Here is a 20162-nt window from a genome sequence, read left to right on the forward strand (position 1 = left end):
GCAAATCATGGTCCCCACTGGTCCCTCCTCATATCCCGTAACTTATCTCTCTTCTGGGAAGTGATCACTGAATAATTAATGTTTGTAAGAAATTCCATAATGCACTAGAGAAACCAAGGAAAGGTCAGGCAGGGTTTCTGCCATGAGGAAGGCTGATGGTTTACCCGTGAGATGGACTTGCAAACCGGTTTTTGTTTTGTTTTTGTTTGTTTGTTTGTTTTTTCAGACAAGGTTTCTGTCTATAGTCCTGGCTGTCCTGGAGCTCACTATGTAGACCAGGCTGGCCTCAAACTCATAGAGATCCACCTGCCTCTGCCTCCCAAGTGCTGGGATGAAAAATGTACACCACCATGCCCAGTGCAAACAATTCTCCATATGGCTGTTAAAATAAAATTGTGGGGTCAAAGCAAAGCAAAGTATGTGGGGAGCCAAAAGGACTGTGGGGTCCCTCGCTGTTTGATGAGAGGGGGAGAGGATGGAGGGGCCAAGGAAGCTTTCACAGAGGGAGAAGTTGGTCATGCTTGCCCTCATATAGTCTCCTTTGTGGGAGGGGAGTGTACAGGGGAGATGTCTGTCTCAGGAGACCTAGTGAATGCAAATCCCTGAAGTTTGAGCTTCCTCATCCTGCTGTGAATCTACTGAAGATGGCCTGTGAAGTCCTTTTGTCTTGGGACTCTAGGCCAGCATCGTTTCCGAGCAGGGTTTGAGCCTGGGCTCTGGCATCTTGCCTACTATGATCAGTTTCTAGCTCTGTAAGTCACTGGCTCCTGGGACCACAGGCAAATTATCTGAGCTCTCTATATCTCCACTTCCTTCTCCTTAAAACCACAGGTCATGGGTCACAGGGAGACTTTTTAAAAAGTTAGTATTAGCTTTTTTAAAAAGTCACTCGTTACCAGCTCAGTCTTCTTATTTCACAGGCAAACCTTTGCACCTCTGCTGCCTGTAAACACCTGTCTGAGGTTCCCACTTTTCCCTTATAGAAGACTCCCAATTCCCAACCTGATGGGAGAATCTTCAGACCTCCCTGCCTGCAGCAGATGTTCCGGGGGCAGGAACATAGGGAAGTAATTAAATGCTAATGTCTGGAGGTGGTTGTCCCCTGTGAAACGAGTCCTATGACTGAGCGTGGGCTCAGACACTCAGCCCTGTGCGTGTGACTGTGTGTGTGAGCTGGTCAGACCATTCTGCGATTCTGCTGAACATCCTGGGCAGGTGGGTGGGGAAGAGCCGCCACTGGCTTGAGATGCTAAGTAAGAAGGCGGGCTATGCACCTGCTCTTGTCTCGAGATCTGGGGGTGGAGGCCAGTCCCCCCCTACCCCCACCACACCTGGTGAGTGGAAAGAGAAGGTGGAATTGTGGTGGACACCGATGAGCTGTCCCCACTGTGCAACTGCCCCAGTGTGACACATTTGCCAAGCACCTGTGTTAGTCCTGGGCTTGGACTTGACTCCCACCCCCCCACCCCCAGATTCAGTCTTCTCCCACGTTGAGGACATTTTCTACCCTCTATGAAGCTTGAGAACTGGACCCCAGCTTCCTCCAGTCAAGATGCTGGCAGAGACCCAGGGTCCACAGAGATGAAACGGAGGAGGTTGGCACAGAGGGCTGTCTGCCAGCGAGATAGCAGATTTCTGGATGCCAGAGCCGGGAAGAGTAACAAATTCCCCTGCTCAGAGCTTGCCAGAGTTCTGAGAATACTCCATCTGTCTAGAAATGGGAACAAAGGTGGCTCTCTCTTAGTGTGTGCAGCATCCCACAGCCTTGCCTTAGGTGAATGTGAGCTTTGCTGGCTGTCCTCCCCTCTCTCGCCTTCAACCTTTATTTCCTCATGGGGCTGCCTTGACTAGCCAGCTCTGAATTCTTTATCCCTTGTTGGCAGTCATGAAGCACATCTGAACAAATACCAGACACAGTCACCAAGTGCCAGCTCTACATACCCTTTAAATCCCATGCCTGGAAACAACCACACACAGCAGGACTGACTGGTGACACCTGCACAGTTAGCCAGGCATCAGTGCAGTACGCACAGCGCACAGTGGGCTCTGGACTCAACGCTTCACCGATCCTCAGTCGCTGCAGACCTGGACCCTGCTCTCTCTGCCTTCACAAGAGGATCTAGGCCTCCAAGGAGCAAGATGACGGCCCACTTGCCACAAGAGGTCAGCTTTTCATCAATGACCCCCTAAAGCACAGGATCTTTGGTACCAGGTGGAACTGTGCTGACTGGGGAGAGGCCAGAGCTGAGAGCTACAGAGACATCTCAGATATCTTTTTGGATTTGTATGACCTTCAAGTGAGGGATGTGGCATTTATGTTGCCAGTTGACTTTAAAGGAAAGAAAGCTCCCGTCCAGCCAATACCTTTCTGCATGCACATGCATTTTCCTTTGTATGTTGCTTGAGGTACGAATGTTTGATTCCCCCTTCCTGCCCCTTCACTGTGAGGTTTTATTGTCAACACATTCTAGGTAGTTTCTGGGAAGTTTTCTCTGCTCTATCTAGCACATCTGTACTCTGTCTTCCAGGGCACTGGGGTTTCTGCCTCTACTGCCTTGGCTGTATTATAGGAGGACCCTCCCCCCTTGCTGTCCTATGTATTTTGATTTTCATTTCCTCCCGTTGAAGATCTCCAGCAGGTGTTGCACTACCAACATCATGGAACCCCACTCCCGGAGACAGCAGGATGGAGAAGAGAAGATGCCCCTCCAGGCAGAAGACATCCGGCCTGAAATAAAAGATGATCTGTATGACCCCAGCTACCAGAATGAGGAGGGGCCCCCACCCAAGCTGGAGTACGTCTGGAGGAACATCATCTTCATGGCCCTGCTGCACGTGGGTGCCCTGTATGGGATCACACTGGTTCCCTCCTGCAAGGTCTACACCTGGCTCTTGGGTAATCTCCCTCCGTCCTGGGCCAGCACCCCATGTCTCCCCCGCCCCCAACTCTTTAATAAGGTAGACTCTGATTCTGAAAAGTAGCCGCTCTCTGTCCAGATTTTTCAAATTTTCTCTCCACTTTCTGAGATACTGATAACTAGACAGGGAACAGAGCCTTGTGGGATTAGGGTACAAGAGTATCAGTTCTGGGGGGTTCTTTAGCTTGGATGCTAAAGCTTATGAAAGGTGGAGAGATAACTGTATGACAAAGGATTGACAGTCTCCTAAAGAGCTTTTCTGTCCAAAAAGCTTTCTGACTTAGCATTGCCTGCCACAGGAAAACTAGAGCCCTTGCTGAGAGGCATGGGGGCTTGATGAGGGGCTATTTGCTTAGTCAGGAGACAGAGTAAAGTCATACTATTCAGAGGGGATCACTGGAGAAGAAGGAATAAAATGGGATTACCAACAAAAAATATTTGTATGTGATTCTGACCGGGACAGGCTTGTTTGCCCCAGAGAAAGATGAGGCAGGATCCCACACGATCCAAGTACACTGGTGTATAGTTCTGCTGCTCCTGTCAGTCAGCAAGATGTTCTTAAAATGACAAAAATAGAGGGGGGGGGTGACATTCCAGCGGCTACTCTCTGGGTGACATTCCATTCATTCCCTGGCCAGCCAGTTCCTGCTCTTGTCTCTGAATACCATGTAGGACAAAGGGCCCAGAACTTTCTGCTCTTTCCTCCATACCTCCACCTCCCCTTGCCCAAAATAGCCAGGCTCAGAGACTGAGAAACCCTGGCCTTCAGACTGTTGTAACAAGAAAGAAGGTTGCCACTGTGTCTCTTACCTAGCTCAGCTCCTTGGGGATCTGTGGGTATGTGCTGATGCAGGGCTGGCCCCTGGACCCACATGTGTGTTTTCAGGTAGATTTGCCTCTGACTCCCAATTCTTAAATCAGGGAAAGAGGAGCAGGCCAGGGTTCCTTGCTGCCTTCTGAGGAATGATGAGCCAGAGATCGCTCTCTGGAAGACAGAAGACTTTCTGGTAGCTGCCTCTAGAGGGTAGTGATGTAGAAGTTGGCTGCTGGTGTTGGCCACCCCTGCCCTCCGTCTCTTAGTACCTGCAGCAGGTGAGCTCTGCATTACCTTAAAAGTTCTGTAGGTGCCAGGGAAAATACAACTGAGGAAAAACTCTTTTTTTCAGGACTACAGTTTTTCCAGGTACCAAGTTTGGGGGTGGGAGGGGCGCAACAGAGTTTGCTGTGATTAGGAAGGCCATGCCATGGTCCTTGGGCTAGTTGTGTGCTTTTCCAGTATTCTCCTAACTTGGATACTCTGAGAGCCTTCTACCCTGCGGGGATACTGACATGGAGTGCTAAAAGAGGAAAACTCTCCTGCTCACGTCTTAGAACAGTGCTAAAAGTTGTTGCTTAATGTACCTGGGACACAAACAGACCTTGTCTGGAGGTCATGGAACTAATCTATTTGAACTGAGCCATCTATTTGAACTGAGATGTCTATTTGACAGTCATGGGGTTGAGAAAGAGGCCACACAGTAACAGGGCTCTTGTCTCAATTCCCTTGTGCATACTCTGAGTGTTTTCAAAGCCAATGTCCTAGAGACACCTGTGACAAAAAACTGACACTTTTGGGTGTTCCACTGAGGGCCTCTGATCTGGCCAAAGCTCTTTCTTTTCTCCTGTGATTGCAGGATCCTGGCTCCCCTGCGGTTCTGGGTCAGCTTGGATAAGTGGGAGGAGCTCAATCTAAATACATCTAGAAGCAGAAAATCACTTGGGTCTGGTCCCAACTCAGAGAGAACATGGGCAGAACCTTCCGTGCCTGCACACTGGCTCTGTGGTCTTTGTGGGAAGCCCAAAAAGGAATGGTATGGGGCAGGAGAGGGGAGATGCTGTTTGGGAAACTGTTACTTCTGGCTCTAGAAGAACACAAGAGAGTTTATACAATGTATTTTGACTTCAAGCTGAACTATGCTCTGTGGCCTCCCAGGGGCCATGGTTTCCAGCCTCCCATAGGAGCGAAGCATGGTTGAATGTCTCCTCTAAGCCCTCACAGGCATAGCCTTAGTCAGGGGACAGAGTAAGGGTAGTTTGTTTCCTTCTCTATTAACAGCTGCACCTCCCAGACCTTTGATGGCACCTATCCTTAGTCCAGGATACAAATGTAACAGAGACAACTCACCCTAATATAGGCACTACCAGCTGCCAGCTTTAAGCACTACCCAGTGTTGTACTGGCAGTGAGCATCCAGATTGACAGAGACAGGGCAGAGGAGAGGTTTGAGATCTCAGTGAAGATCTTGGGGGTGGATGGTGGGGCTGGACCAGTGCCTTATTTATAGGAAACTGGGCTTCAGTCCCTGGCTACAGCATGATTCTGGGGAAAAACTTAGCCTTCCTGTATGATCAAATTCTTCAAGATGTAGCAGAATCACACCCAGGGTGTCCAGTGATTATGAAAATATTAATATTCTTGGTAAGGCTCAAGCCACTGTAAGAATGTAGTTCTGTGCAGGGCTGACTCGCCCTCATACAAGCATGTGTCTGCCATCATATCAAAATGGTCCAGCTGGTGAATTGGCACAGGCCTGTGAGCTCTTAAAATTTGGAGGTTGTTGTAACTGATCGAACCAAATTGCTCTGGTTGCTATTTTTCAAGCCACTGAGGGCTAATCTGTGACCCTGAACAACTAAGATCAAAGGAAGGTCATGGTTGGTAGGCTCAGGGTACTGCCTCCTGCAGACAGACAGTTGTCTGCCTTGATTTCTGGGGCTTCTTTGCTTACCTCCATCTCTAAATAGATAGGTAGATAGACAGACAGACAGACAGACAGACAGATACATAATGCAACTATTCAAGTGTTCAAAGCCACAAGATATGAAGACCAAGGCATGGGCTAGAGAGATGGCTCAGTGGTTAAAAACACTGGTTTCTCTTCCAGAGATCCTGAGTTTAATTCCCAGCAACCACATGGTGGCTCACAACCCTCTGTAATGGGATCTGATGCCTTCTTCTGGTGTGTCTGAAAATGGCCACAGTGCACTCATATACATAAAATAAATAAATCATAAAAAACAAACAAACAAACAAAACCCCAAGGCATCTCAGGGTTCTGGGAAAGGATTCTCACTAACCTCTGAAGCAAAGTAGAGAGTCAGCCAAGGGTCCTCACACCCTTGTCTCCTGACAGGAGTATTCTACAACGTGGTTGCCGGTTTGGGTATCACAGCCGGAGCTCATCGCTTGTGGAGCCACCGAACCTATAAAGCAAGGCTGCCCCTACGCATCTTCCTCATCATGGCCAACACCATGGCTTTCCAGGTAAGAGGCTGCTCACAGAGGCTCTGTGTCTACTCTGTGAGGGCTGGGGGCAGTGTGAAGCAAGTCAGCACCCCAAGAGGAGCCAATAGGACAGCCACCACAAGTGCATGCTTGATGCTGAGGTTCACATAGCATGGGAGTCACCGGGATGGGAAACAGTTCATTGGAGGACTTGCTGGCTAGAGGGTCACTGTTTTCCCCAAGGTCCCCATGTTACACTTCACTGGTGTTTGTGACATAGATGAACTCATTAAATCCTCAAAATACCTTTCCTAAGAGATCAAGCCCCATTTTGCACGTGGTCACGAAGAGGTTAGACAGGTAAACACTGTGGTCTAGGCATGACTGCCATGCTGGGCAAGTCAACGGTTGAAGTTTGCTGAGGCAAAAAGTTAGAAAACAGAAAAAAACTGGGCGGTGGTGGCGCATGCCTTTAATCCTAGCACTTGGGAGGCAGAGGTAGGCAGATTTCTGAGTTCGAGGCCAGCCTGGTCTATAGGGTGAGTTCCAGGACAGCGAAAAGTAATAGGGATCGGTTATTGCTGTTAGACTTCAGCAGTGAGCTCAGGCTAGCTCATGGGATGGGGCTTACCCTGCAGTAAGAGGACATCAAACCAGTCCCTCTGTCTTGGCATGGCTTAAGATGCTCATCACCTCATGTGCTAATCATTTCTACCCAACAACTTATTCCTCAAAGGCTCCTGATGTCCTAGTGGGACAAAACCAAAAAGAGACATTGGAGCAGTTTTGAAAGGATAGAGTCACAAATAAACCAGAGGGCGCTTGGGAGAGGGACGAGGATCACGAGTTACACCCTGGCCCTGACACTGGGCTGGCTAAGCTGTCATTTGTAAAGGCGTCAGGGTGACTATCCCTGTACCTTTTTGACAGAGCAGAATCCATGTTCCTGGGGGAACCTTACTTCACAGTCTCTGCACCCAGTGACTAAGTATTCTGTGAGGCTCCTGCCTCACATTCCTTTCTCCAAAAACTCATGTTCCTTGCTTGCCGCCTTCCACGTTGGGCTTGTGAACCTCATTGTCCCTCTCCTCCATGTGCCATCTCCCCATCACACATCCTAAGGCAGCATGAGTACCATTCCTGGACCTGGGACTGTAGTTGCTTTCTGACAAGTGTGCAGGAGAGAGGGCTCAACGAGGACTCCTTTGGGTCAGAGTCCTGAGGGTTTTGTGAGTTGGGCTGAGAGTCCCAGGCCCTTGCAGACATCTAGACCCTTGCATTCATCTTGAAGGGCCTCTCAATACTGGGTTCCTCTTTCCTGTGCCTCCAGAATGATGTGTATGAGTGGGCCCGAGATCACCGCGCCCACCACAAGTTCTCAGAAACACACGCCGACCCTCACAATTCCCGCCGTGGCTTCTTCTTCTCTCACGTGGGTTGGCTGCTTGTGCGCAAACACCCGGCTGTCAAAGAGAAGGGCAAAAACCTGGACATGTCTGACCTGAAAGCCGAGAAGCTGGTGATGTTCCAGAGGAGGTGAGGGATGGGGTGGGGGTTGGGGGTGGAACCCAGGGCACCTGGGGTTTGGGGAATCCCACTTTTTCTAATAGAGCACATTAAATAAGAGCTGAAGTCTTTTGCTCTGTTTGCATGCTCACAATCGTTTTAAAACACAGTTCTCTAATGTCTCACAGGCCCATAATTACAGATTATTGCTATGTTCCTTTCTCTCTGAGATATTTTCATAAATGCAACACATGTTCACTGACCTAGAACTGTCATGGACATAATAGGAGAAGCAACGGGGTCCTTTTCTTCGAAAGGCCTGTATCCTAGGCAGGTATGCAAATAACCAGAATCAAAGCCGAATACTGTCTACTCTGGGAAAGGTTCGTGCATTCATGCAGCCCAAGACTGCTGGGAAGAGCTGTTGAAAAAGCAGCTTGCAAAACAACAGTGATTCTGGTGTGTGTGTGTGTGTGTGTGTGTGTGTGAGAGAGAGAGAGAGAGAGAGAGAGAGAGAGAGAGAGAGAGAACACAGAGACAACACAAACACAACACTTGAGACTAGCTAAAGCCTTCTTGAAGGAGATCTCTTAGCATCATGGAGAAGAGATATGTTTCAGAGATGCTGTCCAAATACAGGTGAAAAAGGAGCCCTTGATTGACAGGTAAAGGTCAGAGAAACATGTTAGATATGGAAGACCCAGGCCAGGGATGCAGAGGTAAGAGTGCAAAAGGGAAGGAGTAGGATGTGGACAATGTCAGTGCAGGTTGAATATCAGACTGTTTGACAGACCTCGATCAAATCCTTGCAGTGTTAAAGACTGAGTAAAGCCTCCAAAGGGGCAGAGAACTGGAGGCAGGCAGTGACAGGTTATTTCTCTGCTGCCGGAGAAGTGAGCCAATTGAAGCCAGGTTAGATTATATTGAAGTCAGGCTTATTGGGAAGCTGCTCTCAGTGGGCAAGTTCACTGGCCCCAAGGATTGAGGCGAGGGGAGTCACCATGGTTGGGGGTGGGGAGAAAGAGAGAAGGTACGTGTGCAGAAAGAAGAAGGAGGAGGAGGAGGAGAGAGAGAGAGAGAGTATAAAAATGTCTGGATTATATAGGGAAGATCCTCTGGGGAAGGGACTGGGCTGCAAAGTTGCAAAGTTCAGGTTGGGGGCAGAGTATGCCAGGTAGGGACTGAGAGATGCTGGGAGAACCTGGTGACCAGGTCTGCTTTGGCTTGTAGAATATACACCTCAGTCCCTGTCCTTGGTCCACCAAACAGCCAAGGGGGCACTCAGTGTGCCTCCTGGGAAGCAGAGCAGACGTTGAGCATTAGCCATGGAAACGAACACTTGTCACACACTCTGTGTCAAAGATGGAGGCAGACTCAAGAAAGAAAGGATCCCAAAGGCAGCTGGACAGGGCCCCAGGCAGCTAAAGTTAGCGGATGAGTTCATGCTTTGATCCCAACCTCTTCGGCCAACGTGGCCTTCCACTTGGTGAGAAGAAAGAATGGATTTCTAGTCAACAGACACACATTCTAACCCACATTCCAGCAGTGTTCCCCATCTAAAGATTGAGATAAGGACTCAGAGAGATGGCTCAGTGGGAAAGAGCAATGGCTGCTCTTCCAGAGGTCCTGAGTTCGATTCTCAGAGCCTACATGATAGCTCAGAACTTGTAAATCTAGTTCCAGGCAATTCAGTGCTGCCTTCTGATCATTTTGGACACCTGCACACATGTGATACACATACATACACACAGCAAAGCACTCACGTGTGTGTGTGTGTGTGTGTTTAAGAGTGAGAGAACATATACCCCTCTTGTATTCATAGTGTAGGAGAAAAGACAGCGCAGCCCAGTAAACGTGGCCTTCTCAAGTTTGCCTGTGGTCCCTCTACCCAGATTCAGTATGTGATCTCTTCACGCAGGTACTACAAGCTAGCTGTCATGCTCATTTTCATCATCTTGCCCACACTGGTACCTTGGTACTTGTGGGGTGAAACTTTTCAACACAGCTTATGTGTCTCGAATTTCCTGCGGTATGCTGTGCTTCTAAACTTCACTTGGCTGGTGAACAGTGCGGCCCACCTCTACGGATACCGGCCCTATGACAGGGGCATTGGCGCCCGGGAGAATCCCTTCGTTTCAATGGCATCTTTAGGTAAGTCCTCAGCTCGAATCAAGAGTGCATGAGGCAGGCTGTTGATTAGGCATTAAGGCTAAGTCAGAGCGGCCAGACTAGAATCTACTTTTAGGATTGCGTTGGAGCATAGGTTTCCACCAGAAGAGGGCTGATCTGTTGATCTTAATTTCCCAAACCATCACCAAATGTGACTGGGTCCTTTTAAGTTCTCCTTTCCCAGTTGCTTCTGAGTTAGGTTGCATCTTCCTAAGGGCAGGAGATGCAGAATAGAGCAGTAACGTCGATGGAAAGAAAGGCCTATACATCATAGTGTTTTATATATGTAAGCCTGCTACATAGCGGGAAGAAAATGACGATTACTTAGTTCGGTTATCCTTAATTGTGCCACACCACTGTAGTTTCCTGGATCTGTCTCCAGCTTTTAGGTACTTGCCACCATTACACACACTCTTAATTTGACTGTATTTAAAAACCAAACAAAAAACAAAAACAAAAACAAAAAAAACCCAAACCCCACCACCTATGCTGTAAAATTTGGAGATTTTCATAGAAATGGAGTAACATAGGCCGGTGTGTGTCCTGAACCAGTAAGCAGAGTCTATACAATGAGTCCTTATGAACTTGAAGTGGCTACCAGCCTCTGGCTTCATCATCGATGTTACTCTACTCCCTACATCTGTTCTTCTAGCCCCATCACCTCATCCTTGAATGCCAAAGGTTTTATTTCATTTAATTACCCGTCCCATAGTCATACGCTCATGCTGTTTGATAAAGATTATTATTCTCCATTGCTTTCCTGAGTGATCTCTTCCTGTCCTAGCCGTTACCCGTAGAGCCGAGTCTCCCTTTTCTCTCCTCTCTCCCTCTTGCCATCCCTTGTTGTGTGTTGTGTGTTGTGTGTTTTGTGTGTGTGTGTGTGTATGAAAGAGAGAGAAAAAAGGGGAAGAGAAGGAGGAGAGGAAGGGAGAAAGGGAGGGAGGAAGGGGGACAGAGAGGGAGGGAAGGAGGGAGGGAGGGAGGGAGGGAGGGGGGAGAGAGAGAGAGAGAGAGAGAGAGAGAGAGAGAGAGAGAGAGAATGAATATGAGTGGATTCTGTTTTAAATGTCACACAAGATTTCAAGATCGCTAAAGCCATGCTGTGCCCGGAAGTCAGCATTACATAATGCTCGCCCTCTTCCCCTACTTCTCTGGCTCTTAATGTTCTTCTTGCTCTTCTGACTTTCTCTAGGAGTGTTTTTATCTTCAGGGATCAATGATTTTTCTTATTCACTGTCTTTACCTCAACCTGGACAGGATCAGTATTGTTGAAATCAGTTCAGAAGAAAGAGCCATGCGGCCAACAGGAAAACAGCAAACTGGTTACAGGGTATGGGGATGCAGATTTCTGTTCTTAATCCCGCAAGAGGCTCATCCGAGGAGAGTCACAGAATCTCAAGTGTTAAAGGGATGTCTGAGTACTTTCAGAGTTCTGTTTTCTTAGTGTCTCTCCCACCCCAAGGTCAACGTTCAGAGAATTAGCAGCCAGAGCAGTCTCCAGTGAGTCAGGATTGGCTAAGGAAATGCCTGGCACCGGCCTGGACTACTTCCTGTAAAATCTGGTGGCTGTGTCAGGTTGTAGGGGTGCATGCCTGTAATCCCAGCACTCGGGAGGCAGGAAGGCAGAGAGGTAGGTGGAGTGAGTTCGAGGACAGCCTGGTCTACAGAGCAAGTTCTAGGACAGGCAGGACACAGAGAATCCTTATCTCAAAAAAAAAAAAAAAAAAAAAAAGGTGGTTGTTATGTACCCTGTTGAAACCTCCACCTTACAGAGAACAGCAGTTCATGGGGACAGTGGGGTTTACTCCATCTAAGAAAAGTAGCTACAGATCTGACCTGCATCCTCTGCCCTGCCCTGACCGCAGGCACCTAGGCACAGACCCTGTGGGGCTTGGAGCCCTCTTTCCTGACATTTTCCATCGTAAAATATGTTCCCACAGACCCAGCTTCTCTCCCATCCTCTTATCTTACAATAGAAACTTCCTCTGACAAAGGCTCTCAGACACCCATGTGTGAGCAGACCCTGTTTCTTGGTTTCTTGAGATGCCTCTAGGGCATCTATTTGCATTAGACTACAAGACTGAGGGTTCATCTATTCACCCCAACAGTGGGATTCTTCAAGGTATGAGGTACACAACAGCTAAGAAGTGTGCAAAAGGGAAGCAGCAATCACTGAGCCCCCTGTTTGCTCTCCTTGCTTCTGTTGCAGGCGAGGGCTTCCACAACTACCATCACACCTTCCCCTACGATTACTCTGTCAGTGAGTACCGCTGGCACATCAACTTCACCACGTTCTTCATCGACTGCATGGCTGCCCTGGGCCTGGCTTACGACCGGAAGAAAGTTTCTAAGGCTGTTGTCTTAGCCAGGATTAAGAGAACTGGAGATGGGAGTCACAAGAGTAGCTGAGTGTGGGGTCATCTGGGTCTCTGTTCCATAAACCAACTGGGCCAACATTTAATTTTCTGTTAACTACTGAATAATGCTACCAAAGCCCTCTCCTGAACTTTTTTTTTTTGGGGGGGGGGTACATGGTCTCTCTGTCTCCTTATCTCTGTGTCTCTGTCTGTCTCTGTCTGTCTGTCTGTCTGTCTGTCTGTCTCTCTCTCTTGTCTATACTATAGACCAGGCTGGCCTCCAACTCACAGAGATCTTCCTGCCTTTGCCTCCCAATTGTTGGGATTAAAGGGGTGTATCATTGCCCAGCTCTGCGAAGTCTTGTCAAATGTTCAAGGCAACTCTCCTTTATGAGCCCTTTGTCCTCTAGCCCCATTCCCACCCTTCATTCCTACTATGCTTGTCTTTCTTTTCTCCTTCTCTAAGAAGCAGCCAGTGAGTGCTTGGCCAACCTCCCCAAGGCTTCCCAGCCTTTCTGTTGTCTCAAAGTAAGGACCTTCATCATGGACCATTCTCTGCCTAGGTATTTGTCCAAAGCTATCAGTACAACAAAACCTTTCAGGAAATGTCTTATTAATAGCTGTTAGTTCACGCTTTTCTGAGGAAAAAGGGGAAAACAGCATCTGTTGTCATAGAAGTGCTAAAGGTGGAGAATCCTCAGGTGGGAAAGCATGCAGAGTGTGACTCAGAAGCAGGGGGAGCATCAAGGTAGGAAGTGACGCAGTAGGAAGTACTCGCCAAAATAAGACCTCCCACAGACGGAGCCCAGACGCGGAGCAGGAAATGGCCGTGGAAAGTGGCCATGCTAGAACACAATAGAATGTCTCTGCAGCTCAGTCTGGTCCAGGCCAGAAGTAAAGGAAAAACAATTCAGTTAGTAGGAAAAGAGATTTCTCCTGAGACAGGGTTTTTGTTTGTTTGTTTGTTTGTTGTTTTCTGTGTTGACAAGGAACATTGTTATGCCACAGAACAAGAAGGCTTCGGATGAGATGTGTCCCGCTTGGTAAAAACAGAAAAGTCATAGATTCCACAAGCTACACGTCCAATCTGTTTTACACTTCTCTTCTGCCTGCCTTGCGTTGTCAGTGTTATTTATGTTCTGCTCTCATAGTGACTGGGTAACTATGGCAACCTCAAACATCCCAACTGGAAGGATTGTAGGCAAAGTTGGGTCAAACCTAAAAACATGTAGACGATTGCTTAGAGCGGGGAGGTGTTTCACTGAGTCCTCTGAGAAGGTTCCAGAAACTTTAGAACAGAGGACTACTTGGGTTTCCTGTAACTCCCACCCCTGAGAAGAGAGGAAAGTCTAATGGCCAGTATCAGTAGTCACTTCAGTAGAAGTAGCTTTGCAAAGAGAGAGCGAGCCCTGAGAATACATTGTGCTGTGGGGGCTCCAGAAGTTACTGAGTTACTAAGTATCAGAATGAAACTAGTTTGAGTCTAGCAGGTCTGTCTATTCATTAGCCTAAATGTCTCCTTGGATTCAAGGAGTAATTAGTTTTTTCTCAGTTTTGTGCCTCTCCGGGATTCTTGCTCTATGACTGTCCAGCCTATATTTACGCCAGAGGAAAGATGCCTGTCTCTTAACTTCCTAATTCTTGATTTCCCCATCGTTTTCTTTTCTCCTATAGGTCTGTTTGTTCCCTGAGCTTTCTCCTTTCCCTCAACAGGCAGTCTCTTGTGTACATTCAGGGTGATCCGTTCTCCTTCAGATACGATGCTCAAGGGCGTAGACTTTCAGTGTCTCTAACAAGTAAAGTTGTTGGATACTTTCCTGTCCTTTCTGTTTCTACTCTTCCTAGTCCTCTGTGTAACTCTGTCACAGGAATGACTTCAGAAAAGTTCAGCAAACCGTCTTAGAAACTACTCTGGCTCAGAAGGGCTTGCTAGCTCAAATCCCAACCAATGCAAAATGTTCACGCTGTGCCAGGGAGCCACCACTGAGCAAGAGGGTGTTATCCGTCCTCTGTGTGGATCAGAGCAGAGAGTGTGGGAGCATGGCCAGTGCCTCCCATCAGTCTGTGTGCACCAGAGCTCCCAGATGACAGTGGAATGAGGAGTCATTGGGAGGAGTCTCATACGTACATAGTGAGACCCCCCCCCCACTCACCTCAAGCAAGCCCCACCCCCACTCCACCCCACCCCCCAAAATACCCTATGGACAACAAGCACAGTTTTCTCTTCTTCCCCTTCATGTTGTTTCCCTAGATCTGATCCTTGCATATCCCTATATAAGTCTAGATGGATATTCATGGCCCAAGTGTGTATTTCAGATCCATGTAGGAGAGTGATGTTTCAATTCGGAACACTGGCTTTGAGATTCTAAAGCTCAATTCAAATGACTTGTTAACAAGAAACTGAGATCTAACTGTGTGACTCTCTGATAGTTATTCCCTTGTGGGTGCCCTGGCAACACACTAAGGTCCCATGCCCCCTTCTTACGCCCCAGAGTTCACACAGAGCCCTGCACAGAGTCCCACTATACCTGAGATCCTGCTGTACCTGGTGATCAAAGGAGCCTGGTTGGGGGGTTATCAGTGCAGCGAGTTACAGGAGGTTTTGTTGGGTTTCAGTTTGGACACTTGCTTAGAGTTGTTTTTTATTAAGTGACCACATTTGATGGATCGTGGAAATAATTTGAATATATTCTTTTTTCTTTTTTTCTTCTTTTTGTTTTTTGTTTAGATCAAAAAATAGTAGTAGTGTTGTTGGTCTGGATTGGTTTCTCAAACTCATCAGACTAAATGAAGAAGACTCGGCTGTGCCCTCCTCCTTTGTCCTCCTCTTAGCCAATCGGAGACAGCCACGCCAACTCTCTCTGGGGCATCCATCTTTCTTCTTTTCCCATGCTAGAGCCCTTAAAAAGTCATTGTGCCAGTTGGCCATTGATGCCTTTGCCTGATCCAGGGGTAGCCCAATTATCCTTCTAGGGTAAATACATCTCCTTTGCTCTGAGAATTTTGGTGTCCAGCTGTGTTCTGTGCCAACCCCGAGCTCACCCCCAACCCTAGCTTCAGTAACCTGAGTCCTCGCTAGATGTAGCTCAGACTCGTGTCTGTGAGATCTTGAAGCAAGACTCATGTTAAGGCTTATTTTATGGATATGCATGTTTAGCTGACATGTATGTAGACATACCACATGTGTGTCTGAGGCCCACAGAGATCAGAAGAATCAATGGTTATGAGCCTCCACATGTGTGCTGAGACTTGAGCCAGGGTCCTCTGCAAGAGCAAATGCTCTTAACTACTGAGCCATCCCTTCAGCCAGTCCAAGATGAAAGTTTAAATAGAAGGCTAGGGGTATCCACTCTGAGCAGTCTCAGCCACGGTGTGGTCCTGCTGCCATTGGCCCATTCCATCATCCGTAGAATCCCATAAGGTGATCTGGCACATTGTTAACCCCGGGTAAAGTGTCTTTCCAGGAGCTAAGTCCCCCTCAGGCTGGTGGCCTTTCCTCCTCCCAGCATTAGATTCTTGGAGAAAGTCTCATTTCTGAGATTCATTGTTTCAACAGTCTAATAGTTAGACTGAGGTCTATTCATAATATCTTCATTTCTGCCTGGCTAGTTACATTGTAAGGTTTTTCTTCAAGTTCTGGGAATGTTTTGAAGCCAGGGATGGTATTCGTACAACTCTGTCAGTATGGGAAATGACACAGAAGTAGCTTAAAAATAGTTGTTTTTTACATTGTAGAAGTTCCACTTCAGATAAAATGTCATTCTCTAGAATGTACAGCCTGAAAAAAAAGAGGTCTTTTGCATGTAAAATTCTGTGAGAAATAAACAAAAATAGAATGTCTAATAGTCCTGAGCCACTTACCACCCATCACATTTGTTGTGAGCGCAACGTGAAGGTCCTTGTGCCCACAGATCTCCAGAGAAACCAGGAATGTTAAACCCACAGGATTGTCCTCTCAGGAATGGACAAAAAACGTGTTCTTCTGTCCAGAAAGCTGGGGATTGGAAGTGATTGACAGCCTGCTAATCCGTATTATCTGCTGAGTCAGGCCATATCAAAATCCCACAACCAAGACCAGAGATAGCTACTGACCTTTACATGACCTGTACAGCTAGGGGCCCCTAAGCTCTCACAACCAGGACCAGAGGGGACTAATAATCCAAATGAGTTCTAAACCAGCTGTATGACCTACACCAAGTCAGATCCTTCCCTTGGCCCATCTCCAGAACCTATCTTCTTGGAGGAAATGATGTGTGCCCTGACTTGAGTTTCAATGTAATTATGTTTCTTTGTGTACCTGGAATTGTATTACACCAGGAAACGTTTTTTTCCCCCAAATTATACTGGGTTTAAATATGCTGGCAGTAAATCCCCTGGCACCAGACTCCTGAGGTTTGATCCAGGATGAAGATGCCAATTGGACTCAGGTTTTCATTCTCACCTCTTGGAGGTTCACTTTCCTGCCCACTGTGAGCACCTGAGGGTCTCTCACACACAATTCGCTTCCTCTTTTCCCTCCCTTGATGTAGAAAACAGCTTTTATCTCAAGCCAAACATGTGACTATAGCCAGGAACATAGATTTAAGTTGCGTCCAACTGCTCTAACCGGTAACAGTTTCTCGAGGTTTTTTAGCAACAGAACAAAAGTCATACCTTAAAGTAGTCTTAAAACTGCATTGCTGTGGAACTGCATGGGCTCTTGCTGTTCTTGCAGAGGACCTGAGTTCAGTTCTCAGCACCTACATTGGATGCCTCACAAACAGCCTATAATTCCAGCTCCGGGGTATCTGACATGACACCCCACTTCTGGCCTTTGTGGCCTCACACCCGATATAGACATTAGATAAATAATTGAATAACTCTTTTTAAAAGTGGGGTTTTGTTTTGTTCTTGTTTTGTTTTTTTGTTTTTGTTTTTGTTTGGCGGGGTGGGTGGCGGTGAGAGAAAGTTTCTCTGTGTAGCCATGAGTTTAGTTACACAGCTTCGGCTCCCAGTGGGTCACACGTGTGCACTTGCCCAGGAGCAATCCGATTGGGTGCTCCTAAACCTTCCTTCCCCTGCTAGCAAACACTCCCTCTGGTGCTCCTGAGATTCCTAAATCTTCCTTCCTCTGCTACCCCAGGTCCAATTGGAGAAGTGGCCAGTGGCCATTTACCCGACTTCTTTCATGGCTGTTGGCTTTCTCTCCTGCAGCTCTTACATCCATCCTTCTTCCCGAGTCATGGTGATTCTCTGTCTCCTTCCAGTTCGTAACCTGCACAAATCCAAATGTCCCCCCTCAGTCTACCTGCCTAGCCATTGGCTGTTAGCTCTTTATTGATGGACCAAAAACCAGTGTGTGTGTGTGTGTGGGGGGGTGGTTTGGAGAGATGGCTCAGTGGTTAAGAGCACTGATTGCTCTTCCAGAGGTCCTGAGTTCAATTCCCAACAACCACGTGGTGGCTCACAACCATCTGCAATGGGATCTGATGCCCCTTTCTATGTGTCTGAAGACAGCTACAGTGTACTCATATGCACTAAATAAATAAATCTTAAAAAAAAAAACAGTTGGGAACAAGGACCTTCAGCATTATTTAGACACCCATTTGGTGGCTGGATTAATTCAAAGTGTTAGAACCAATCCCCAACATCTCTGTGTAGCCCTGGCTATCCTGAAACTCATTCTGTAGACCAGGCTGAGCTCAAACTTGGAGATCTGCCTGTCTCTGCCTTCTATCTGGCATTAGAGGCATGCCCCCACTCCCCTGCCCCAGTCAAGCATCTGTTTTTAATGTAATGAGTCACTGGGTTTAGAGGGTGGCTTGGTACTATGACTTGGTACTGGGTCTTCCAGAGGACCCAGGTTCAGTTTCCAGAAACCACTTGGCAGTCACAGCTTCTGTAATTCCAACCCTAAGGCACCTGATACCCACTTCTGACCTCCATGGGTACTGCATGCATATGATGCACATAGATATAGTCAAAACACCCATATGCATAAAATAAGTATTTTTAAAGAAAAAAATAAAGGAATTGTTAAAAAAAAGACTTAAAGCAAAATGGGTAATTCCCTATGACGGGTCTTGGATGTCGTCGAATGGCAGGCTTAGTTGGGGGCTTGGTGGAAACCAGGAGTCTGTGCATTCATAAAAGGATTTTTCTTCCTATGGATGTTAGATCAAACACAGAGATGGGCAGTGAAAGGGTATTGAGACCTACAACATCCCAGCTCTCCAACATCACACCAACGAAGGGTGTTGAGTTCAGGACTCAAGGGGAATCCTGAGGCTGACTGACTGTAAGGTCTTTGATGAGAACTCAGGCCAACAAGGCAGTGTGTGGGGTTTCAAAGGAAGCCTGAAGCCTGCAGCTAGGATGCCCTTGGTTTCTGGCAGAGCAGGGAAGGGGATTGGAGGCAAGGAACATGTGAATCTGCAGATGTGGAGGAAGTGAAGAGAGTCTGCAGATGTGGGGGAAGTGAACAGAGGCACATTTATCTAAGGGGTTTTCATTGCACGGTTTGTATGCGTGTGCGCGTGCGTGCTACAGCCCTCTGTTACCTCAAGAGTCTGACAACTGAAGTCAGTGGGCTTCCTTCGGGAAGTGAAACTGGCACTCATCAGCTCCTGGGATCTGGCTGGGCACCTAGGGGCTCAATTTGCCTATTTATAGACTCACAGACGGGCAAGGCAGGTGTCCGGGGTTGGGGGGAAGGCTGGTGGGGGGAGCTGCAATAGCCATTTCTTCTATAGCCTGTGTAAGAGGCTTCTGTGGGTGGGCGGCCGGTTCTCCTGTAGCCTTCAATCCAGCAACAAGCCTTATAGAATCTTCGACACAGGTGGAGTTTGTTCCCCACCCCCCACCCCCAAAATGCAGTTCACATTTCACTTCCTCTAGTTCGGAAAGTTTACTACAGCCTGGCCCTGGCTACTCATGTAAGAAATGACTTGAGGGCTGGAGAGATGACTCAGAGGTTAAGAGCACTGACTGCACTTCCAGAGGTCCTGAGTTCAATTCCCAGCAACCACCTGATGGCTCACAACCATCTGTAATGGGATTCAGTGCCCTCTTCTGGTGTGTCTGAAGACAGAGACAGTGCACTCATATGCATTAAATAAATAAATAAAGGTTAAAAAGAGAAAGAGAAAGAAAGACATTGGGCCTCAGAGGAGCAAAGATCTAACATTAGTCAGCATGGGACATACTGTCCCCCCAACCCCCTATTTGAGCAGAGGATGATGGGTGAAGAACAGATCTGACTGGACAAGGAAAATGGCAGTTTCATCTAGTCACAACCTATTGTATGTAGCCTGTGGTCATTTCACCTTGAGCATTCTTCAAAGCCAGGAAGAACCAGCAGGCCTCTTACATCTCCCTCAGACTGTAGCATTTACAGAACTTCAAACAAAGTCCCACAACCTCTCCAACCTTTTATCTGGTTCTGTTTAGACACAGGCAGACATTTCCAGTAAGAGAAGACGCCCTGGGAGGAGCCAAGAACATGAAGACAAGAGGGTGGACAATGGTTGGAAAAGTCCAGAGCCAATGCCAGTGGGCTTCGGGAGCATGAGAGGCAAACCTAAACTCAGTTGAATGCAAGGTTGTGTCACAAGGGGAGTGGCTGGGCTCTCATAGAATAAATGTTGTTATGTGTAGGATGGTTATGCACAAGTTCAACTCCCTGCCATTGTGGGATCAGGAGTGAGACCCCATGAGACTATGAACAAAGAGAATTTATGGCAACCAGGAACAAAGCCAACATCAGTCAAGCAAATGCATTCAGGAGGATCATGGACAGAAATCCAAATTCAAGTAGTGGAAGTTAAGCACAGTAACCGCCGTGTCTCAGTCAGGGATTCTGTTCCTGCACAAACATCATGACCAAGAAGCAAGTTGGGGAGGAAAGGGTTAATTCAGCTTACACTTCCATACTGCTGTTCATCACCAAGGAAGTCAGGACTGGAACTCA

At 47.6% G+C, this 20162-nt stretch overlaps 1 protein-coding gene across 5 annotated transcripts; it reads left to right on the forward strand.

Annotated features, from left to right (window-relative positions):
* The first annotated feature begins 1978 nt into the window (after positions 1 to 1978).
* Positions 1979 to 19794, forward strand: LOC110285774 (acyl-CoA desaturase 4). 5 transcript variants are annotated; one of them, XM_021152168.2, is made up of 6 exons: positions 1979 to 2163; positions 2629 to 2896; positions 6091 to 6221; positions 7513 to 7718; positions 9607 to 9839; positions 12067 to 13878. In XM_021152168.2, exons 1-6 carry the CDS (start codon positions 2140 to 2142, stop codon positions 12264 to 12266), a joined length of 1062 nt encoding a protein of 353 aa, XP_021007827.1. In that variant the 5' UTR covers positions 1979 to 2139; the 3' UTR covers positions 12267 to 13878. The 5 variants fall into 5 exon arrangements, with proteins under 5 accessions (XP_021007827.1, XP_029328189.1, XP_029328191.1 ...); XM_029472329.1 differs by having other exon boundaries at positions 1979 to 2406; positions 12067 to 12368; XM_029472331.1 differs by lacking the exon at positions 12067 to 13878 and adding an exon at positions 14943 to 15414 and having other exon boundaries at positions 1980 to 2406.
* The last annotated feature ends 368 nt before the right edge of the window (positions 19795 to 20162 follow it).

This window comes from Mus caroli, chromosome 19 (assembly GCF_900094665.2).
Source record: "Mus caroli chromosome 19, CAROLI_EIJ_v1.1, whole genome shotgun sequence".
NCBI classification, from domain to species: Eukaryota; Metazoa; Chordata; class Mammalia; order Rodentia; family Muridae; genus Mus; species Mus caroli.

Excerpts from the sequence above, each read along its gene's own strand:
- LOC110285774 (XM_029472329.1), top strand. The coding sequence starts at position 2,305 with ATGTGGCATTTATGTTGCCAGTTGACTTTAAAGGAAAGAAAGCTCCCG. Across the intron at positions 2,407-2,628 it reads TCCTTTGTATGTTGCTTGAG|ATCTCCAGCAGGTGTTGCAC; the intron begins GTACGAATGTTT and ends CTCCCGTTGAAG. Across the intron at positions 2,897-6,090 it reads GGTCTACACCTGGCTCTTGG|GAGTATTCTACAACGTGGTT; the intron begins GTAATCTCCCTC and ends GTCTCCTGACAG.